The sequence below is a fragment of the Zea mays genome, chromosome 1 (genome assembly GCF_902167145.1).
Source record: "Zea mays cultivar B73 chromosome 1, Zm-B73-REFERENCE-NAM-5.0, whole genome shotgun sequence".
NCBI classification, from domain to species: domain Eukaryota; kingdom Viridiplantae; phylum Streptophyta; class Magnoliopsida; order Poales; family Poaceae; genus Zea; species Zea mays.
Genome location: NC_050096.1, coordinates 26,649,112 through 26,673,386, shown reverse-complemented (window position 1 = coordinate 26,673,386; position 24,275 = coordinate 26,649,112). Strand labels below are relative to the sequence as shown.

Here is a 24,275-nt window from a genome sequence, read left to right as displayed (position 1 = left end):
AACATAGTTTGGTGGATTTGACCAAGTCTAATTATTTTTTCTAACACTATAAAATATATATTCGATGAATATTGTTTATAACATGATGCTAATGTTTGGTGACATTTTTGGCTTCTATACAACTGCTTGGACTACCATTACTTATATGCCTCCATGGAAGACTATTTTTGCATGAGCTCTAGAGAAATATCAGTAATTGTCTGAGCTGAGCACATCTCTTGGTCACAATATGTTGTCTTAATTGCTACTTTTGTGTCTAGATTAGACTGGTGATTAGCCTTCTCAATGTCCATCCGTCCAATGCTAGTGCTATGGTGAATGAAATGTTGCAAAATTCGTTAAGACTGAGATTGGATTGAGATGGGGGATTGCATGAGGTGGGACAAGGAATGTTCTTTTCAAGGAATGAAAAATTCATAATATAATCATTATATTATTTTTGCTTAAATAGTTCAAACATCTAAGCAATCCAATTATGAACATAAGATTCTTGCAACCAAATGATGGATATACATCATGTCGTGCCTATGAATATTATTTTACAAAACCTACAAAACTTAATTTAACTCTTTTTATCATTAAATATAAAGGAATATTATAGAAAAAATATGTTTGATTTCTTAACTATATAGCAATTGAATAGAAAATGATGTTGTTGAATAGAAAATGATATTGTGACACTTTAGATGGTTGTTTACTTAGGTCATTCACATTTAAATCTTACTAAATTCTTAATTTAATAGTAGTCACACACTCTTGTACATTTGGATTTGTGTGGCTTTATATTAAATGGAACTCAAAGACAGGCAAATAGGATAGGACAGACTCAAACATGGTTACAAATGAGAAAGCTAACGAGAAACATCAACATTCAACATCCATGGTTTTATTGATTCACACCCTTCACTTTTTTCTCTGTTGCTTCTATTACATTAGACACCTTTTTATTTTATAAAGTAACCAATTCCTCAAAAAAGCACATATTGATTTTTTCAATAGTCGCACAAAATTACATTTGTAAAGTTTGAGGTATAGTTTGTATGTACATGAGAGAACAAAGAGACAAAACAAAATGATGACACCACAACTAGTTTTGTTGTTCAAGCAATCTCCCGGGCAGAATAAAATAGATGTAGATGGGCACACGCTTCCTTTAAAATAAGTCATGCTACATCTGTAAGGAAGAGAGATAAATAAATAGTTTTAGATAAATGTTTTAGGTGTCATAAGGTTTTATATAAAATGACTTGAAGAATTTCAGCTTCCACAGTCCCAAAATAAAAGGGAAAAGAGACATCAACTTCAAAGACAACTAGTAAATGAATTATTCAAGAAGTACCAAGCATATAATGGAGAATTTAGAACATTTACCTGTACATAATAATGTTATTTGTGCTTCCATTTTGTGTCTTCATGCAAAAGTAAACCCCAACACTCCAACTTGTCTTGTTGTTCTAAGGGCTACTTTCATCACTCGAGCTATTCCCATTTCTCTCATTTGCCATGGCTTCATGATGTTCACTATTTTGAAGTCCATATTCATCATTTCCATCAAATACTTTTGTGTCCACATGGCCTTGTGAATGTGAAGCATTTAAACGTGCCTTGGAATTTGGCTTTTGTACTTTGTTCTCTTTCCCAACAATAACATCTGTTTTGGTTTTTGATGCCCATAGTTGATTTTTCATGGGACACTCTTCTTTACTAGAAATTGTTCTCCTTCCAGGGCTATCAAATCGCTTAACAACTGTACTTTTCTTTGTAGGCTCGATTTCTGAATTAGGTTGCTTCAATACTTTCCCTACCATTGATGCCCTTGGTTGAGATATAGGCCTTCTCTTGTCAACGACTTCAGGTGAATATAGTTGAGGTAACACTCTCATTGTTTTAGGTTGTTTTGGTTGAGACAATGATCTTTTAGGAGTGGCTTGTTTATTAATTTCTTTTGTAGACGAATTGGATGTTTTATTTCTCATATCCTCTTCAAGCGACTTGAGCCTCCTTTTGAGTTTATCCTAGGAAACAAACCAACATTAAAGAAAATATACTTTAAGGTTTGTTCGATTTAAATTGCTTAAAATAGTTGCTTTTATATAAACACTAGCTTGCTTACATTAAGTTGGGCTTCAATCTTTGCAGATTTCTCTGCTACTGTTATCCTGTCACGCAATCGCTGTATTTCTCCCTGCATGATTATTAATCCATCAATTCACCATATACAATAATTATAACAACATCAGGCCATGGACAATGGCCATCATTTCAAATATGACTCAATATGGTACCTGCAGGAGCCTTCGTTCTTCTAGCCATCTCTTGACTGGCATGAGCTTGTCAGAGTCATCTTTCCATTCATTTGCTGCTGTGGATGCAACACGATTGACATAAACCTTTGCTCGAGCTAGCTCCCTCTCAAGGGTCCTCTTTTCCTCCTAAAATTGTAAAGATCTTATAAATAAGTAAAATTCATGGAATCCAACATTTAAATGACTTGAGCACAAGTATGGCATGTACATTCAACTTTGTAGCTTGATTCTGGTAGAAGTGGACCACATTGGCAACCTCACCGGTTGCGAGAATGGACTCTTCAAGCTCATTAATTGTTTGTGTGAGCTTCTCAACCTCTAGCACCTTCTGTCTGTTAGCCTTCTCTAACAATTTATTCTCTTCCTACATACACATTATAATAAAAAAGAATTAGTTCCACAACTTTACAAAAGCACACACAAAAAATCAGGTAATGAGTGTATTTACATGGTATATCTCCATATGCTTCTTCAATTCAATGTTCTGATTCTGAACATCCTCTACTATGAGTGCCCTTTCAAGCGCGGTGTGCAAAATGTTGCCTGCTTCAACAAGCGCCACCTCCTTCAACTTTAGATGTCGTTCTAGTGCCTTCTTGTCATCTTGTAGCACTGCAATCTGGTGTACAGAAAAGCATCCATATACAAAAAAAGTTTAAGTAAACTATGTCTATATTTTCTAATTTAAGTAAACTGCAAAAGTTCTATTTGTGCTTTGATGGTGAAAATTGTGTGTTGAGACTACCTCATGTCTGTATTTTCTTATGTCTGACTCCAAGGGCGCTATGATGGCGTCGAATGGAACTGATTCCTCATCTTTTTGAGAAGAGTGGATCCTTCTAAGTGTCGCCTCTGCAGCGAACTGCGCAGACAATGCTTCTTTACGCTCGTTATTTAGTCTTTTCACTTCTAGATTCTGCGAGTGCAAATAGATTTGTATGAAAAATGGTAAATAGTAAGATCTAAAAGGACATTAAAAGCACAAAATGATAGAGCTAATTAACCTTCTGCTCAAGTTGTTTCTCCATACTTCTCATCCTCTCGTCCTGTCTCTTTAGTTCCTTGCTCAGCTACAAGAAATGAACAATAGTAATGTAAGGATTAGGCATCTTTATTCAAAGTTGCATTCACTTTGCAGTGGGAAGTGGAAGTTAACTAGCAACGCACAATGCAAAGGAGTTCAAGCAAATTAAAAGGGATGGCAAGTAGTCGAGTAGCTAGGTATTCTCTTAGTCCACAATGAGCCATGAAAATGTTTCCGTAGTGGGATGGGAGGTACTGATCGACTTATCATATCTATTGGTCGATGTATCAAGGTTCAAACTTAAAAGTATTGACCATGGCACGTCCCACTCCGAGACTATAGAATTCGCTTTGTGTTAAGATCCAAGAATTGTTTTATTTGTGGTGCATATGTGTCTTGTATTTTCCTTATAGGGTTTTCACCTTTGGCCGATGGTAAAACGTTAAAAAATTCACCTCAGCAATAGCCTTGTCCTTCAGAGCTTCCGTCACCTTCAAGCCTTTGATTTCACTGTATGCATGTCCTAGCTCTCTTTCCTTTTCTGCACGAAACACCAAACATTAGTTTCAAATAGACGTAACAGCCCTTTTTCATTTCTATAAATACTCTTTAGAAAAGATATTCTTCAGCCAAAGGTCCACAAAATTTCTTTCACAGTCGTTTTGGCGTGACTGAAAAGTAATTCGATAAAAGCTAGTGACGTGTGTCTCAACTAAATATTTGGAAAGCAGTTTCTAGGCTTACTAAATGTTAGAGTATATATGGTCACTATAAAAAAAGTAAAGTTAGACATGATGGTTCACGCAGTACAATAATTCAGAAAAGAGATTGGGTGAATCCACCACCGTAAAAAGGGTTAAACTCGACAGCAGTAAAAAAACAAATTCTAAAATTATTCGCACTATGAATCAAACGGCTAATTCATATATAGGCCACAAAACCAGGAACCTGTACCGTCGACAGCAGACACAACTGTCCTCAGTTCTTTGATGATATAACTGAGCTACAAACTATGGTTCCGGCCAGTCATATTTAATAGAAAAGAGAGGACATATTTAGAAGGCAGAATGGCGGGTGCTAATAGACACCCTACCAACTATGCGTGCTTACTTATTCTCCGTTCAATCCCTTGACGTCCTACCAACCACATCTAGACTGAAAAATTTCCAAGGTTTTGTCACGCCTGTTACTTAGAATCTGAGCAAATCTCTCCACCTACCTACCCACAAGAATGCGGTTACTTGCACCACTCTTCGTGCTTCCTTATGTACAGTAGAAAATGTAGTTTCATCCGATTAAAGTTGACTAGCACATCTCAAAACATGCAAGATAAGACTTTGTGTGTGTGTGTGTAGATAAAGTGATCGTACTTCTAGAGTATATTGAGTGTTTCACCGAAACATATATAATAGCTAATATTTATGCGTCGTTATTCCAAATTTATTTTCAGCATACGGCACCCTAGCTCTCAGATCACTACTAAGTTAATTTCAATAGCTAGTACTATAGAGTAATAATCCAGGTGAGCTGCGCCATGGCATATGATAAATTTAATAGCACACGCCTATATAATCTTTTCGCTGGAATAAAATTAAGCGAGTTCATTCGTACAGATGAGTTAGAATACTGCACTACTCGTTTTCATTAGACTTTTTTCATAGAGGTGAAAGCCGCTTCTTCGCAGGCTCTATATAACCTGTGTAACAAGGCCGTGACCTGTGAAGTACGTGTGCAAATTCCAACGTGTGTATACATAGTTGCACTGCAGCACTGGCACGTGTCAGACGACTACATATATAAGCTAACACGGTCTATATATAATGGTGAAACAGTTAGGCCATAGCCCATAGTAATTGGAATCAAAACCGTAACTTACCCATGATTCGAATTGCACAATAATTAACCATTAGGCATTAGCTAGCGTTTGTTATGGAAGAAAAGAGTAGCCTAACTGAGACGACGCGTGAGCTCACTGAACGATCGTCATATATGCATGCATATGTGCTATGCAAAAAAACACAAACAAACCTCTGAGGAGATTCTGCAGACGGTTGAGCTCGTCGACGACAGGGTCAGAATGGCCATGGCCATGGAATATCTCCTTGCCATCACCGACCTCTCCCAAGCTACCCATATCTCTTGCTCCCCCCGGCCGGCAATGCTATCTCGAACACTTGGCCACAAGCTAGCTAGATGCGGTGTGGATACGAAGAACTGCACATCCAAACGATGCGGTGTGGTTGGGATTATATGGCGCCTGCAGGCCGGCCGGTTTCTTCAGGATCACCCCAACGCTTGGCTTACGCGAGGGGAATTGACCGTGTGAAGTGGAGCTAGCGCGATAGATGAGTGCTGTTGAAGAGAAGGCGGCGGCACGATCGCGGTCGCGGCCGGGCCGGGGTGACAAATGGAGCCGTGTCCCGGAGTCATCACCAGTAAGAGCACAGAGACACCGGTCGACCTGGCACGAGAGCGACTGCAAAATTCGGCGATCGATGGACCTTTTCTTCGGAGCCGTGTGCCCGTGTCGCGTCGCAAACAACCGTTTGCTCCAAGCAAGCGAGTGAGCATCGATCTTTTACCGCTAGATTATTATTACATACAGGCGAAAAGGTCCAGTGCAGGTCGGTAAACTGTGGCATCATTCGCACCAGACTAACTATGTTGTCCTGGCTAGATATTTCAAAAAAAAAAGAAAAAAGAAAAAGGCATCGCGCAGTTAATTAAAAGGCCGGGTATGATGATCAACCGAAGACGATCGAGGATCAATCTTCTCTGTGAACATGCACAGCTAGCAGGGGTGACAGGACGATGCGTTAAATGCAACGTTGATTGGGCAGTCGGATATTGTTAGGGATTATTACTAGTAGCTACTAGCATAGCAGGGGGAGGAAAGGGTCGTCTCGTACTCGTCTCTTCCAAGGCACACTGCAACTGCAACTGCATACGCTGCACCTGATCACAACCCCAGAAGCTAGCAGCTGTGCGCGCCGCGTTCGTAACCGTCACCGAGGAAACAAACGGCCAGAGAGAGAGAGAGATACATTGTTGTTGCACACTGAAGGCGTGTAACGCCCCGGCCCACTATATGTCGTTGCTGATGTTGACGAGGGAAGGAGCCGTCCCTTTGTCGTCTGCTTCGCCGCAGAATTACTCATTGGATTATTGGGTGGGCATGGACTCCAAGGTTCCAAATGGCAGCAGAGGGGAGAGAAGCACCGCGGGTTTTGCTTCTTTATCAGGACACTAAAGGAAAAAAAAACTCTTAGCAAAAGGTGGAGGAGCCAACAGAGCGCTAACCTACCCCTTCTCTTCTGTGTGATCTACTCCTGCTCTAAATTAATTATCAGTCAGTGGTAGTTCATGCCCATATTTTATTTCCGAAGGGAGCCAGGTCGTGCCCATATATGTTTTGCTGTCAGAGTCGATTTCCGAGATAAAAAGCTGGTGACTATGTATGTATATAGGTGATCTGGAAAGTAATCATTAGTCAATATGGTTGGGAAATATCTTCTTTTTTTCCCTTGAGAGGGCTTATGTATACGTCTTCTTCAAAGATATATTTTTTTCCAAGATAAAGTTAGTAACCAGCTCACTCATGGAAGTCAAAAACAGTTTGGAAATTATAGATGAAGTCGGGAGAAATCCACTCTATTCTGGGTGTCCAGAACGCGTGGACCTGTTCTTGGGTCTCTACTGCCGCCCTTTTTTCCGAATTCCAATGGCTTCTGCCTTATTACATATAGTCCTTGAGTTAGCTTTTGAGCATATTTTCTTGTTATTAAAACATGTTTAGAGGACCGGACAGTAGTTACTTTAATTTACTCAATAGTCAATTTATTTATTGTGAAAGCTCCGGATAAGATCTGAGCAGATCAATCTTTGGGTCTTAGAAACGTGTGGATGCTTTCTTGTGCCTTTTGCCTCCTTCAAGTATCCTGTTTCAGTTAGTGGATTGTACTAGGCAGTAAGGATAAGAAGTTGATTATTACAAACTGGGAGTTTCTGACTAGTCTGATCAACATAGATGTGGCACAAAATCAATCTTTCTTTATCAGCTTAGCTACTCTAGAACCACCACTCTTTTGCAAGGGAAATGGCAATAATATTTTTCCCACTGTATCCAAACTGAAAAAAAGTGGCACTAGGTTTGGATTGCTAACCCCTAGAATGACTCCTTTTTGGTAGGAGTAAAGCAAAGATGTTGATTAGGACATGTACAACCCTAAACCCCTTGTAAGGAACTAAGCACTATTGTACAGGACACGACTAAGATACAATACAGTGGGTGTGTTTAAAATATGTGTCTTACTGTATTTATTGCACCAATTAAAGTATTTAATTCACCAATCAACTATGTCTTTTTATCTCGAGCATAGAGCTAAGATCCGTGTTTTAATTTTTTTTTACATTCATCATCTCAAGCTCAAGACCGCCCATTGTATGCACCCTTTGTTCAGTGAAATGAAATTTGTTGCTTCATTTCATCCCCAATTGGAGCCGACATGCCTGGAATAAATATTTGCGGTATTATTTCCACCTATTGAGCTAACGATGATGCATGAATTGGTTGTTGGAAACATGTGGAGGTCAGAATTCAGAATACCACAACGTCAGTGCTAGTTGTTACTAGTCAGATCAAGATTAACCCCACTAATCATGCTTGTCCAGAGCCAATAATTTCAATCATGGTTTCAAACAAAAAAATAATTTCAATCACGAACATGATTTTTTTCTGAATTTTTGGACGCGGACCTAACCCCTCACGATGTAGAGTGTCTCGGTGCATTTCCCTTTCATTCCCTATGTGCGATAATGTTATTGCGGTGATAGCCCACACGAGCGTTAATTTGTAGGTCAAGCTGCAGAGTGCTCGTTGTGTCCTTGCTATGAATCAGGGACACATGTACTCAGCTTTTAGTAATGTGACACGAACCAAACAACATGATGTACCGGCGTGTTAATTGCCTGTACCTTTCCCTTCTCAATCCGATGTGCAATGGACTTTATCTCCTGAGTGCCCCATGATTATGAAGTAATGCTACTTGACAATGGGTATTAGATTGTAGGTTAAGCTACAACGGTGTGGTTCTCAGTAATCCTTTTTATGCATTATCATCCGGGATCATTTTGTTTGGAACTCCCACTGTTTTTTTTCAGGAAGCAACAGAACGTGCCCACACACAGCAGCAGAAAAGCAAATCTAGAATACGTAGAAGGCTAACCACTAAAACTTGCACTCTACCACTAGGTTACGTTAGTTGATCAGTAGAGTGTGCTCGTTTCTAAAGGCCGCGACCATTTTGTTCAGAGGATTGAAGCTCACTCTTCTTCTGCACTTCTCTTAGATGACCATTTTCCATAATAATAAAAACTGAAACCTGATCTTTTCTAGCTGTTTCAGTTTCATAAAAGGCTTCGTTGTTATCTTTGACAGTTTTTTTTCAACACCGAAGAATAAAGTGAAGTTCATTAAGCAGCTTTTGAAGGTACCGGAGACTGAACGAAGCGAAGGGAACATTATCTTGCTGTGGACGCCTGCATCAAAAGCTTGAGTTTTCTGTACCAAACCATTTTAATTCCAGGTTAAAGTTCATCTGAAAAAAAGTCAAAAAGCAACACAAAACTATCTGATGGCATACTGGCAAATTCGAGCACAATTGCCGCGCAAAAAGTTGAGTCTGGAATCCTTCAGGTTTCAGTTATAGAAACTTGCTCGGTTCGATGCAATGCAACCACAAACCAAAATTCTTCAAACCAGAAGGATACGGCACAGCAGGATTAATTGCACTGCACACACAGAGATTACTAACCAGCAAAGCAAGATATTCAGCGTTGATATGATCTTCTCCGTCCTGAAATGCTCAAAATCCACTGGCTGGCAAACATGCAATCCAAGGACTGGGTCGAGACTAGTTGATCAAAACATGCAAACTACCAACCTAGAACTTACCCACAAACGAAGAAATCCCTAATCAGCTGCATCTTATCCCCTAACTTTTCTCATCCGTGGGATTGACGGAGACAGGGGACTCATCTATTTCGCCAGGTGTCAACGGCGGCGGAGAGAGCCGACGGTAGTCGGGCAGACGACAAGCGCGGCAGAGCTGAGCATAGCACCAGAGGATGCTTTACGATTCGAGCTATTTCTGAGTTCTGACAGGTGGGACCCGTGTTCAGCGGGAGACCGGGTTAGGCTTCAGAGGAGACCGAGTGACTGTCTGACTGACCCACTCGCAGTCTCGCACAACTAGCCATCCTGTTAGCTTAGCCCTAAACTCTTCTTTCCCGATGGCGTCGTCCCCGCCGCCGCCTAAGCTGCCGATTCCCGGCCGGCGCAACATACTTATCACCAGCGCACTTCCCTATGTCAATAATGTCCCCCACCTCGGGAACATCATCGGCTGTGAGCATCCGCCTGCCCCCGATTTTTTTTTCTCATCCGTTTCTGTCCCTTTCCTGTTTCCCGTGTGATGGGGATTCATTTCGACGGTCTTGTGCGCAGGTGTGCTCAGCGCCGACGTGTTCGCGCGATACTGCCGGCTCCGGGGTTACAACGCTATCTACATATGCGGGACTGACGAGTATGGCACCGCCACCGAGACGAAGGCCATGGAGGAGAAGTGCACGCCCAAGGAGATCTGCGATAAGTAAGCCCGCCTCTGTTTGTCATCACCTTTCTTACTTGTTGTTGAGAAATTGGTTTGGTTTAATTCCTCTCGAGCTGTCTGAGGTTGCAGTAGAACGGAAGTATGTTAATGCGCACTATAATACTTGAGAACTACAGTAAGCCAATAAGCAGGGACTCAGGGTGTGTACAGTACAGTGCAAAGATGTTTATGTGGGCTCTTAAAGAGAGAGACAGGGCAAGCGTCACGTCCTTAAGCTTGTCTGCAATAGTTCCAGCCTACAATGGAACTAACCATTTGACAGATGCTTCAATTTAGGAGCTTGTTTAAGCATTTACCTGTCCAAAGCATGTATAACATATTTCAGTTATTTATTTTTGGCTCGGGTAGCCGTTCGACAGTGCAGTCTGGATAGAAGGCCAGCCCTTGGTCCCAACGCCTGCCAGAGCCCCGATTCATCATGCAACTGCCCACACTCCATGATAAGAGATTTTGTTAACTGCTCATAATGTCTGTTAAGAGCCATGAGCTGCACCTGCCCTTGCGGGACAAAGTGGTAAAGTTTTAGCATATCAGTTGATTGGTTTTCTTCAATCGATTCTATTGCTGAATTCCGGATAGACTTTTCCTGAATCACATTGAACAGGACCAGCGGTACAGAAGCTAGTTGGTGCCTAGATTTCTGTTGATAAATGATTTGATGTATGGAATACTATCTTTGATTCCGAATGTAGGTTGTTTTAGGAGACTATGCAGTAAGACTTTCTTACTTGTGTGTTCTATTGGGTTTTAACTCTAGCCTACCCCAACTTGCTTGGGACAAAAGGCTTTGTTGCTGTTTTTTTGTTGTAAGACTTTCTTAACTTGGACCATTAGTATACGAAACTGAAAACTAGCATAGATTTACAACACATGGTTGATGTTACTATTTTCATTATGGAAAATACATTCATAATGCATAATCTTCCATGTTTAAAATAGTATATTTTAACAAAAATTGCATGTCAAAGCATTACATTGAAGACTGTGCCCCTCTCCCTCTGTTCTAAATGACCTATATTTGTGATCAGAGGAAGAAGTTGGTTGTCTGGTTGGTAACTTAATTATTGATCATCTGGTTTGTTTTGTGTGTTCAATCTGGAATTACTGAATGTATGTAATGCTGCAATTTTGTTAGAGTTCATCATTTATATATCTTCAATATCTTTTAAAATTGGGCTTCTATGATATTGATATGGCGTGGCCGCTTTGGGGACCTCAGAGGGGCGTGGAGGAGTAGATGTGATAGAGGAATGGAACGCAGTGGGTATGGGGGTCGGCTGGGAGGGTTCCCAGGGTCACTGGAGTTGGACTAGGAGTCAGCCACGATGACCAGAGGAGCCACCCAGCAGGTATGACTTCTTTGATAATTCCCCTAGTACATCCTACCACCCTCTTTATAGATCAGAGGAGCTGGATATTTTCATCTAACTAATATGCAATCTAAAGGGATAAGCCCTGCAGGGAGAAGGATAAGCCCTTCCCTGTTATTTGGGATAATATCCTAAATAACTAGGGACGCCGGCGCATATACTGACGCCCTAGGAACGCGTCCATAACATTTCCCCCCTCGCCGACAGAGAGCTCGTCCACGAGCTCTGTCGATGGGTATCACTGCTTGAAGTCCTCAACTTGCTCCCATGAACCATCTTCCTGTGAATGTCCAGTCCATTTGACAAGGACTTCCCAAACTCTCCTGTTTAACCTAGCACGCAGGACTGTCTCTGGTGTAGGGATGACACGACCATTTAGCAGCTCGGGCATTGGAACAACCTTTGAGGGGGTTGCACCTTCATACTTTTTAAGCAAAGAGACATGGAAAACGTCGTGAATTCTAGCACGTGGTGGAAGCTGAAGTTTGTATGAGACGGTGCCAATGCGCTGTAGAATCTGATAGGGCCCAAAATACTTGGGTCCGAGTTTGGATGGAGCTGCTGTGATGACCCCAACTGCTGTGTGCTGCTGCAGACGTAACCATAACCAGTCTCCGACAGCAAACTCAAGGGGTCTTCGCTGATAGCCCTTCATAGTCACCTGTGCCTGAATGAGCCTTTCCGGTACATCAGCTAGTAACTCATCCCGTGCCTGGAGCTGTGTGTCAACAGCTGCAATATAGGAAGACCCTGGTTGGTAGGGCAGCAAAGCCGGCGGCTCTCTGCCATATACTACCTTGAAGAGAGAGCACCGGATGGCTGTTTGATAGGAGGAATTGTAGCAGAATTCCGCCCAGGGGAGCCACCAGAGCCATGATTTTTGTCGGTCTCTTGCCAAGCAGCGTAGGCATATGGTAATGACGCTATTCACCACCTCAGACTGCCATCTGTCTGTGGGTGGATTGCTGAACTCATATGCAGTTTCACACCGGCCATCTTGAAGAGCTTAGTCCAAAAACGCTTGTGAAGATTGTATCCCGATTGCTGACAATTGAACAAGGTATCCCATGGAGATGAACAATATCATCAAAGAAAGCCTTAGCCACTGATGCAGCAGTATATGGATGGCCAAGAGGTATGAAATGAGCAAACTTAGAGAATGTTCACCACAGTCAAAATCACAGATTTGCCAGCAACTCGAGGAAACCCCCAATGATATTTATGGAGATGTCATTCCAAATGGCCGAGGGCACCGGCAAAGGTTGAAGCAGACTGGCTGGATGTATGTGGTCAGTCTTGTTTCGTTGACATATGGCGCAGCTGCGAATAAAGTCATGAACACGTCGGAGCGCCTATGGATTATAGAATACGGATCTGTTCAACGTCTTTTGTATGCCTTCATGACCAGCGTCGTGAGCATGGGCCAGCAGGTGCGGCCACAAGGTGGAGGCATTGGGCACAAAATTTTTGCCATTGAAGAGGAGCAGCCCATCAGTCTGTGTCCATCCAGGTTTGGCGGTGCCAGCAGCCAGCTGCTGCTGCAGTTCAGCCACCTGGGGATCAGCTGCTGCCTCAACCCGTAAGGTGTCAAAGGTCTCAAAGGTTGGTATAGATATAGTGTTGACAGCCAGACCATCCTCATCACATCGGGACAGCGCGTCCACCGCGCCATTGAGTTTCCCTGGTCTGTAACTCTGTATTCAAATGTGAAGTCATAGCCGAACAACTTGCTTACCCAAGTATGTTGAGGAATGGTTGACAGTCGCTGGTCCAAGAGATACTTCAAACTGAAGGGATTGTGAGCTGTACGGACTTTGAACGAGCGACCCCAGACACAAGGCCTCCAATGACGACTGCTTTCACCAAGCCAATCAGTTCGCGTTCATATGCCGGTAGTTTCTATGATGTTGGGCAACAGCTCGGCTGAAATAAGCTATCACACCATCTCCTTGATGTAGAACCGCACCAAAGCCCAACCTGGAAGGTGGAAGCATCACAGTCAATTATGAAGTCCTGAGCAAAGTCCAGCATCTGCAGTAATGGAGATGTCATTAAGGCCTGTTTCAGCCGCTGAAATGAGTCTTCAGTATCATCAGTCAATCGGAATGCCTCACGCTTTAACAGTGCTGTAAGCGGAGCTGCCACCGCGCCATAACCTGCTATGAATTTGCGATAATAGCCTGTGAGACCGAGAAAACCGTGCAGAGGTCGCAGCGAACGATGCCGTGGCCATGATTCCACAACAGCAATCTTGGAGGGATCCATTGCAACGCCCTGGCTGGAGATCACATGGCCAAGGTATGCCACAGACTGTGCTGCGAAGGAACACTTGGAGCGTTTGAGAGCCAGTTCGTGGTCACGCAGAAGCTGGAACACTTGTTTCATATGCTGTAGATGTGCTGTCCATGAAGAACTGTAGATCAGGATGTCGTCGAAGAAGACCAATACGAATTTCCGGATGAAGGGCTTGAGGACTTCATTCATTAATGCTTGGAATGTGGATGGCACATTAGTCAAGCCGAATGACATGACCAGGAACTCGAAGTGACCGCAATGAGTCCGAAATGCAGTCTTGTCAATATCCTCTGGGTGCATGCGAACTTGGTGGTGCCCACTGTGGAGATCGAGCTTGGTGAAGAAGTGGGAACCACACAGTTCATCGAGATGTTCATTCACCACGGATATGGAGAACTTGTCTTTGACGGTCTTCGCATTCAAGTCACGGTAATCGATGCAGAAATGCCATGTCTTGTCGGCCTTCTTTACCAGCAGCACTAGGGAGGAGAACACCGATGTGCATTCACGGATGATGCCTTGCCGAAGCATTTGGTCACATTGGCACTCGATCTTGTCTTTGAGTAGCTGGGGGTACCAGTATGGCCTAGCAGCCATGGGTGTTGTTCCTGGCAGTAGTCTGATCCGATGGTCGTGACGGCGTGGTGGGAAAGGCCCTGTAGTTCTTCGAACAAGTCGGAGGAGGTCAGGAGTGCCTCTAGGAGTTTCATGTCCGACAGGCATGGCTGTGCAGCGGGTTGGCGTGCCTTCAACGGCGGTCCAGCGCACCAAACGGCCCTGATGCTAGAACGCCATTGTGAGTGTATCGAAGTTGCAGACGATGGGGCCCAGTGATTGCAACCACTCCACCCCTAGTACTATGTTGAAGCTGTCCAGGGGTAGAGAATAGCATGTGCTGGTGAAGTCTTTGGTGCTGATGGTGAGAGTTGCTATGGTGTGCCCATGGCTGAATATTTGCTCACTGTTCACGAATTTTACCGAGAGGCCGGCTAATGGAGTGACCTGCAAACCAAGTCGTGCAGCAGTAGTATCACATAGAGGAAGTTATGGGTGGATCCTGAGTCAACCAGTGCGATGAGTGTGCTGCCGTTGATGGTGACCGGGAGTGGAGTGTGTCGGTGACGTCAATCCCGGTCAAGGAATGAAGAGAGATGCCCAGGTCCTCTGGCAGAGCAAGCTCAGCTTGTGTAGCTTAATCTTCCAGTTCGAGCAGGAACATGCCGCGGCCTGCACATTTGTGGTCCGGAGAATATTTCTCTGAACAATTATAGCATTCTCCGCTGGCGCGCTTGGCTGCGATTTCATCGGGGGAGAGGCGACAGAGACATGGTCGGCTCGGTGTCGAGGTCGCTGGTCGGGCCCCTGAAACCACCCGGGATTTGGGCGCTGCTGCTGGTGCCGAATGAGAGGGTTGGTGGAGCTCGTGGTGGTGAGCATACACTGCTCTTAGGTCCTAGCCAGGCGCAGGGCGTGCTGCAGGTTGGTTGGCCGTTGTAGTTCGACGTCGGTGCGTAGAGGCTCCCCCAGACTGTCTGTGAACATGTCCGTCTGTTGCTGCTGGGACATGTCACACAGCGGCACAACAACCTGAGGAACTGTCGCTGGTACTCCTCAACAGAGCCGGTTCGGTGGAGTTCCTTTAGATCGGCCATGCCATTAGTGCGTAGGGGAGGCCCAAACCACGTGTGGACAAATTCAGAGAAGCGTGTCCACGTGAGAACACCACCAGTGTCGCGTTCGAGGGTGTAGAACCATTTTGCTGCGACGCCCTCGTGCAGGGACGCCTGCCACACCTTATCATATTCCCATGTCCTCATGCCTCTGAAATAGGTGTCACATTTGCTGAGCCATGGCAAGGGACCGGACTCACCATCATAATGTGGGAAGTTGATCTTGGGTCTTGGGGGCGTCATCCTCCAGACGTTCCCGGTGGCATGAAGTCTGTTGTTGATGCCGCTACCGCCCATATTGGCATCACGGTTCACGGCCTTGGTGACAAGCGCCTGCGCCTCGGGGGTGGACAACCTCGTTCTGGGCCGATGCCGTGGTGTCCTGTGGTGCGGCTGTTGTAATCCCCACTGAACTGTCCTCCAACCTTGCTACGCGCTGGTCATGTGAGTCCATCTGGGAATTCACAATGGTGAGCTGGGCTAAGATTCTGTCCAGCTTAGCTGAGTCGCACAAGGTGCTAGGATCATTAGTGGCGCCAGACATAATGGTCGATGTGTCGTCTGTCTCCGTTACCAAATTGATATGGTGTGGCCTCTTTGGGGATCTCAGAGGGGAGTGGAGGAGTATATGTGATTGAAGAAGGGAACATAGTGGGTATGGGGGTCGGCTGGGAAGGTTCCCAGGGTCACCGGAGTTGGACTGGGAGTCAGCCACGATTGCCAGAGGAGCCACCCAGCAGGTATGACTTCTTTGATAATTCCCCTAGTACATCCTACCGCCCTCTTTATAGATCAGAGGAGCTTGATATTCTCAACTAACTAATATGCAATCTAAAGAGATAAGCCCTGCAGGGATAACCATAAGCCCTTCTCTGTTATTTGCAACAAACTCTGGATACTATCCTAACTAACTAGGGACGTCGGCGCCTGTACTGACGCCCTAGAAAGGCGCCCATAACAGATATCCACTGTTTTTACTTTGTTTTGTAACTTGCACATAAACGTTACACTTGTGCTTTGCCATATTCATTTCTTCTAAACGTACTTATAATACATAAAAAATCACTTTCTTCATAAGAAGCTTGCCCTTCTGAAAAATGTAGGTACCATGCTATCCACAATGAAGTTTACAAGTGGTTTAACATAAAATTTGACAAGTTTGGGCGGACATCTTCTCCAGAGCAGACAGAAATCTGCCATGCAATTTTCCATAAATTGATGGAAAACAATTGGCTCACAGAAAATACTATGCAGCAGGTATAACTTATTCCTGGCGCTGTACTTGTATATTTATCTTTGTATGTTGTTTCTGTTTTGCGAGTTTTACCTGCTTTGCAGCTTTACTGCGATATGTGCCAAAAATTTCTAGCCGATAGGCTTGTTGAAGGAACATGCCCAAACAAAGTCTGCAACGCATCAGCACGAGGAGATCAGTGTGAAACATGCAGCACCTTGTTGAATCCAACAGAACTTATTGACCCAAAGTGCAAGGTAAGCATGCACATTACTTATTGTGCTCTGCCATGTTTGTCTCTGTCAGCATCACTTTTTTAAAGGCGTCGCACCTAGGCGACGCCTAGGCGTCTAGGCGGTGGTCCAACGCCTAGGCGCCTTGGGCACCTACCTCGCCTAGGCGCCACCTAGGCATCCAGGCGGCGGTCTAACGCCTAGTCTCGCCATTACCGCTTTAAAACCATGGTCAGCATAATTGATTTAAGCAAGCATATAATCTATCATAAGATTGTCAATTATAAATTGCCTTGTCTTGTGATTTTTCATGTAGGTTTGTAAGAATACTCCACGTATTCGTGACACGGATCACTTATTTTTGGAGCTTCCTCTATTGAGAGACAAGCTGGTAAACTACATCAATGAAACTTCAGTTGCTGGTTTGTGGAGTCAAAATGCTATTCAAGCAACAAATGCATGGTTGAAGGAAGGGCTAAAGCCACGCTGCATCACCAGAGATCTTAAATGGGGTGTTCCTGTTCCTCATGAGAAGTATAAAGACAAGGTTTGTGCATAGAAATTCTGCATTTCTGCATTTACCGGAATATCCACTTTCCCCATTTTGATTAATTTCAGGTCTTCTATGTTTGGTTTGATGCACCTATCGGATATGTGTCTATTACGGCATCCTATACACCTGAATGGGAGAAGTGGTGGAAGAATCCTGATAATGTAGAGTTGTTTCAGTTTATGGGCAAAGATAATGTGCCGTTTCACACGGTAAAATGACTAACTTTGATATTGTTTTGGTATGATTGGATCTCTAAACAACTAGATCCTTTTGCCCTTTTATGATGTTAAGGTTTATCACAATTATGAATTGTAATTGCTCATTACAGATTGCCATACTTTGGGTACAGTTTGGTTGGGTTTCAACATATAACATAGCATGCATATTAAACTATAAATTCTAGCCAAAAGCGAATGGTTGACCAGTCTTTATTCAATTTTTGTTGTATAATTGATCAAATTCAATTCTTTATTATCATTAAGGGAGATTCCAGCATCAAGTTAAGAATTTGAACAAAAAAATGTCCATGCTTTTAAGTTTGTTGTTGGCACTTATGACTAGTGCAGTTTTTTCCTTATGTTTGTACTCCTTTTGGATCATGTTTTTATTTGATGAAATGCTCTTTTTAGATCATGTTCCCTTCAACGCTACTTGGAACTGGGGAAAAGTGGACAATGATGAAGACAATAAGTGTTACTGAATATTTAAATTATGAAGCAGGTACATGACATGGTGGTTACATATTTCTTGCCTAATGTTGATTTGTGCTCAGTTTATGTGGATCATTACTATTTACTATATGCTTATTTATTTTAAGTGGGGTTCCTCTGGTCTTGAGAATATGTTTGGTCTTTTGATAAAACCAAATTTGTTTTGTTTGCACTAAATACTAAGCATTTTCCCATTTGGTTGTTTAACTCATTGAACTTGTGCAAGAAAATAGTGACGTGAGGCTGGATTTATGCTTATGCATCAAAGTTGCTTGATATGTTAAGTTACTGTAGTGATTCATTCTTCTTGTTGTTCTGGCTTTTGCCTTCAGACATGCTTCTCGTAGTCTTAATTTGTACAGTTGTAGCAAGCAGCCAATTTAAACATTATTTCGGATAAATACAATTTGAATGGTTTCTCTTAAACGTCCTACTGCATAGGAGCGTGGCTAATTCGCTATGATCCAATGAACTTTTTGCTTGTGCTTCATAAAATTGATTCTTATGTAAATGTGCGAGTTATACTGGTTAGAGCAGTGTGCTTGGGGATCTACCCTTGCTGGTCTACGTTCAAATCCTGGTAGTTTCTTATTGCAATGCCTACCGGGGGGGGGGGGGGGGGGGGGTGTCCCCCCTCCTGCGGTAGAGTTTTGTTAAATGTGTGCATGTTACACAATATACAATGTCTATTTGACAATTATTTCTGATCAATATAATTTACGTTGTTTTCTTAGATGGTCTACTGTATAGGAGCATGGCTTATTCACTAATATCAATTTGCTTTTGAATTTTGTTATGCTTCATAAAGAAAAGAGATTCTGATGTATATGCATCAACGTCTGTTACATGGAAATTGTTGTATCTGTAGGAAAATTTTCCAAGAGTAAAGGTATTGGAGTCTTTGGTAATGATGCAAAGGATACAAATATTCCTCCTGAAGTATGGCGATACTACTTGCTTATGAACCGTCCTGAGGTCAGTATAGAAGGCTGTTTGGTTGATGTTCAGGTTTATGGTAGTATGCACATTTTTTTGACATGTAACATGTTTGATGTGATTTACTCAGGTATCAGATACACTTTTTACTTGGGCTGATTTGCAAGCCAAATTGAACAGCGAGTTGCTGAACAACTTGGGGAACTTCATTAATCGTGTGCTAAGTTTTATTGCAAAAGAAGCTGGTTAGTCACACTCTGAATCATACATCTTTATGTGTACAAGGATTATCTATCGATAGATTAATCATCTGTGATTCATCATTGTTCTTATTTGACATTTCAGTTTTTTGTAGGAGCTGGATATGATTCTGTTGTACCTGATGCTCCTAATGCGGGTGAACACACATTGACAAAGATACTTGCAGAAAAAACAAGTAAATGGGTTGAACAATATCTCGACGCAATGGAAAAGGTAGCTTATTTTTGAACTATCAAGTATCAACAGAACAGTTCCAGCCCTGTTTAGTCATCTATGGTCGTGCAAACTGCTATTTTTTTACAAAATTGTTTCTTTTCATGACAGGTTAAACTGAAACAAGGACTGAAGAGTGCAATGGGCATTTCTAGTGATGGAAATGCGTATCTGCAGGTAAATCTCGTTGTTTTTGTTTAGTTTTTCCCTGTAGACTATAGTGACTTTTAGTTATCTCTTGTTATCAAATCAATGTAGGAGAGCCAGTTTTGGAAACTTTACAAGGAAGATCCTGCAGCATGTGCGATCGTGATGAAAACTTCAGTTGGCCTTGTCTACCTGCTTGCCTGTCTGCTATCACCTTTCATGCCCTCCTTTTCTGATGAAGTATGGTCCTAGTTGTCACTGTATCTTGTATGATTTAATTGGACTAATGTTTTTCACTTGAATCTCATGATGCGATCCTTTTGCAAAGGTATTACGTCAATTAAATTTATCTCCAGAAGAAAATTTGTCATTAAGTGAAGAAAAGGGAGAAATTGCAAAGGCAAAATCTCCTTGGGATTTTGTACCAGCAGGGCACAGAATAGGGAAGCCTGCACCTCTGTTCAAGGAATTGGTGCGTTTTTTCTTTTTTATAAATATTTTCACCACTTGACCATAATTTTACATATCTTCACTTGATATATGAATACAGAAAGATGAAGACGTAGCTCTCCATAGAGAAAAATATGCAGGGAGTCAAGCTGAGAGAAGCTCAAAAGCAGCAGCTGATGCTGAAGCCAACAAAGTTGCTAATCAGCTCAAGGGCACAAAATTATCCGGTATTGATCTGGACATTCTTATTTATTCTCCTTATGCTGGTTAGGGTGACAAACAGAAAAATCTTCGTTGTTATGCTATTCTTTGGTTTATCATGTATTCATATTTCCTTAAACTACTATGACTGGAGTGCATGTTTCCATGACAGATTGCAACTTTTTTCTGTTTGAGGTGATTTGAGCCCTATTTGGATTATATTCTGCTAAGCTATTTTCAAATTTTAACGATCTAGCTGAGTTAGTTAAGTGGTCTGAGTAGCACTCCTCTGGTCATTGATTCGACTCCCCGTGGGAGCGGATGAGGTTAATAAAAGTTACTCGCTGGTTCTCTTAGTCGGCATGGGTGAACCAACCTATGGTGGGCGGGCCCTCGTGTAAGGGGCTGGTCGTGTGGATGAGGTCTCAAAGCATGGGTCAAGGTCCGAACCATTGGGGGCGGCATCTCCATGTATGAGGGCGCCAGCTTTTGTGGTTTTTTTTTTGGCCAGGCTCCGGTTGAGTTCTTATTGAAATGCTGTGGGGGCGGTCTTTCCCCCAGCCAAGTTTTTTTTGTTTAGTTTTTTTCTCGGTTCCCTTTCAGATGGAGGAACAAAAAAGGGACCAAAGAAACAATCTGGTGGTTCGAAATCGAAGACAGCTGATGCTGATATTACGGTTGCAAAATTGGATATTAGAGTGGGCCTTATCAGGAAAGCAGAGAAGCATCCAGATGCTGATTCCCTTTACGTGGAGGAGATTGATGTTGGAGAGGACACACCAAGAACAGTGGTCAGTGGCCTCGTCAAATTCATACCTCTCGAAGAAATGCAGGTTGCCCTTTCTAAGCATCATTTTGATCTTTCTAGATACTGTCTTTTGATGCCCTGTATCACTTAACATCTACTATGGATCAGCAGAACCGGAAAGTTTGCGTACTCTGCAATCTGAAACCTGTGGCAATGCGTGGTATAAAATCACATGCAATGGTTTTGGCTGCATCGAATGAGGACCACACGAAGGTGAGTCATCTATATTAACCTTCAAATACAGTTAACTTCACACCGAACCATTTTTAGCTCTCAATTGGAAACCATCAATGTAAGACAGCACAGTACCAGTCATTTTGATTTCCGACTACGCTTGTAAGGTTGAGTTGGTGGAGCCACCCGAATCTGCTGCCGTGGGCGAGCGTGTTACCTTTGCTGGGTACTCGGGGGAGCCTGAGGCTTCCCTCAGTGGCAAGAGCAAGACGTGGGAGAAGCTGGCCGCCGAGCTGCACAGTAACGGTGAGCTCGTGGCGTGCTACAAAGATGTGCCCTTCACAACCTCGGCTGGAATCTGCAAGGTCAAGACAATAGCAAACGGAGAGATTCGCTAGGCACATCTCCGAACTGCAGCCAGCTGACCCAATCTGGGAAGTGCTAAACTTTAGCATCATGAACCTAAACAAGCCTAAAGCCTTTTATGTTTGAAAAGTCGTGTACAAGACAAACTCTCCGTGAAGAGATGCTTTTTTTTTACTTACTCTACTAGAGACTCCTAAAAAATACCGATATTAATTGGGGTTATACATGTCCTAAGCATAGATCAAATATAGGTAGCACTCGCTGATAGTTTAGTAAAACACAATTATTATGTTTACAGAAAATACGATTATTTGGCAAATTTAAATAATGAAAAACTTATAAAATAATATATAATACATATTTTAATAACGTAATATACCAAAAATCGATAAACTACAAATACATACTTAAAAATATAAAAAATAATCGATATATAAATAACTAAAGTACTTAAACTCAATATGATTAGTTATATTGAAATTAGTAAAAATAGATATTTATATATATCTTTAATATTGATAAAATTAATATAACATCTAATATTATATGTTTAAAAAAAATAATACAGATGTGGAGCTAGAGAAAAAACAACGGAAAATAATTCGGATAAATTCAGATAGTATTTATGTTAAAATCAAATAGGAATATAGAGATAACGTAAAAACGAATACTGCAGCTGGGCTGCTGCTGTGCCAGTGCCAGGCGCCCGTCACACTCACACACCCCCACTCCACGAGCTGGTAGCAGTTGCTCGGGGATCTAGGACGGGGGTCCTGTGATGCAACAGCGAGTCAGACTGCGTCTGCGTCCAGCCAAGTACTTCCCCCGCCCCGCCTACGCAAAAAGAGAAGAACACGCGGCGCCAACAAGCTTAAGTACTCGTCTCTTTTGTTCCTTTACCACCTTTTCTCCATATGATTAAAGAGGAGAGCTCCCTTCCGGCATCCAGCCTAACGCGCGCGATGTACTGTGCCGTGCATCTAAGACACAGTTACCTACAGTACTACTTTGAGAAGGCCTGCATGCAAGTATGTTAGAGAACGGAAAGAGACATATTTACTTTGCAGGTGTCCTTTTTGCGCGAGATTGCATGGTGTTTTATTTGAAAAGCACGCCGGACTTGTAAACGGATCCCGAAATAAAAACAACTGGTTTACCTGAAATCATACACACGATTTTGATCGTCGTCGTTCTCCACTGGCAGGAGATTTTGGTAGTCCCTGTCGGGATATCGTATAGTATGGCTTCATTATTATAACCCCTTTCGATTGGATTGCCGGATAGGGTACGATATTACAAATCCAATCTCGCGCCCTAGCTAATAAACGGTGTGGAATCCAATCTCACAACCATGCATGGGCCAGTTATTGTTAACGTGGAGTATGATCAAGGTTTGCCTTCGGTCGTTCGTCTCCCCAACGTTACCTTTTGCATCGATCATTGTATATTATTGCATGAAGTTCCCCATCATCCTTCATCAAATGATGAATAATAATCATCCATAGTGCAGTCAACTATAGTTCATATATAGCATGAAGTTCCTCCTACAAGTGAATCTAACAAAAACGTGCGGCTACAACAACATGCGTATGCATGGAACCCTTGTTGATATGGTAACTAAAATCTGATTGAATCCGCAAAACAATCCAATCCAACGGAATACGGATGAAACTTGTGTAAACTAGGACGGAGGAGGACCCAAAGCAAAAACTCCGCAGGCATTTTGAAATTGAGCTATACTACGTACATGCATGACTCCGTCGAGGCTCCAATTGTCTTCCTGGACAAAAAAAAAACAAGGGGGAGGGGGGGAGTGGACACTGTAGCAGAGAGCAGCCAAAAGAAAAAACCCTGACAGGAAAGAAAGCCGAAGTCCTACGAGCCCTAGAGCCGAACACCTATGCCGTAGACACAGCAGGGCGTGGGGCCAGTCCTGTCGGTTCCAGCCAGCTCTCCAGCCGCACGCGCATCGACACGCGTCGCCCACTTCCTGACATGTGCTGTGCCTGCCTCGCCTAGTGCTCCTGCGCCTCTCTCTCTCTCTCTCTCTCTGTCCGACTCACTCGCGTACGGCAACCTTTATTGCATCGCATCGCACCTCCTGTCCTCGGTCCTCCTCGCGCGAGGCCGCGAGATTATTGCGGTCTGGACGTCCGCCAGCGCGAGCGCGCCGCACCAGCACGCAGGCGGACGCAGGACGAGGCCGAGGGGGCGCGCGCTGGTACGGGCGAACTGGGGGCACATCAATCGGTTATCACGCGTCGATCAGGGCGCTCTGCCCCGTCCCCTCGCCTTCGATGGAGGCCCCCACCATGCAGCTCGCAAAAAGCAACAGCTCCTGGCGATGCCGTGGTGGGCGAGTGATTGGTCGCTAGCTGATGGATCACAGCGCTGCCAGGTACATAGGTCGATAAGGCTATCCGTACTACTCTAAAAAAATATTTTATTTTTATCATCAAAAGTATTTACCATATATCACAATAATCATCTGCAGTCATATTTATTTCATATATCAACTCTACACCAACAACCATATATTTTATCATTTCTTTCCCACCATACCTCAACCAAATAGTGGATAGCGTACCCCGAGTAGTACAAACGCTACATCAAAGGTTCCAACTCTCCTACGGCAAAATAGCGTAGGGCATAC

At 43.1% G+C, this 24,275-nt stretch overlaps 2 protein-coding genes across 3 annotated transcripts; one reads left to right on the top strand and one right to left on the bottom strand.

Annotated features, from left to right (window-relative positions):
• Nucleotides 1-860: 860 nt before the first annotated feature.
• On the bottom strand, nt 861-5,516 carry LOC100285243 (uncharacterized). The gene is given in 10 exon segments (NM_001158137.3): nt 861-1,174; nt 1,372-2,015; nt 2,114-2,185; nt 2,286-2,432; nt 2,515-2,670; nt 2,755-2,925; nt 3,052-3,222; nt 3,311-3,376; nt 3,786-3,871; nt 5,359-5,516. Coding segments are annotated over 9 exon segments (1,536 nt in total). The 5' UTR covers nt 5,465-5,516; the 3' UTR covers nt 861-1,174; nt 1,372-1,454.
• A 2,482-nt stretch (nt 5,517-7,998) lies between these two features.
• Nucleotides 7,999-21,848, top strand: LOC103632740 (probable methionine--tRNA ligase). Of its 2 annotated transcripts, none has more exons than XM_020545578.3 (17): nt 7,999-9,736; nt 9,836-11,350; nt 16,440-16,593; nt 16,675-16,827; nt 17,120-17,350; nt 17,422-17,565; nt 17,986-18,076; nt 18,935-19,041; nt 19,133-19,247; nt 19,358-19,476; nt 19,588-19,653; nt 19,735-19,863; nt 19,952-20,095; nt 20,174-20,300; nt 20,878-21,107; nt 21,194-21,295; nt 21,424-21,848. In XM_020545578.3, the coding sequence occupies exons 3-17, from the start codon at nt 16,555-16,557 to the stop codon at nt 21,652-21,654; spliced, it is 2,028 nt and encodes a 675-aa protein (XP_020401167.1). In that variant the 5' UTR covers nt 7,999-9,736; nt 9,836-11,350; nt 16,440-16,554; the 3' UTR covers nt 21,655-21,848. The 2 variants fall into 2 exon arrangements, with proteins under 2 accessions (XP_020401167.1, NP_001338602.1); NM_001351673.1 differs by having other exon boundaries at nt 9,563-9,736; nt 9,836-9,980; nt 21,424-21,832.
• The last annotated feature ends 2,427 nt before the right edge of the window (nt 21,849-24,275 follow it).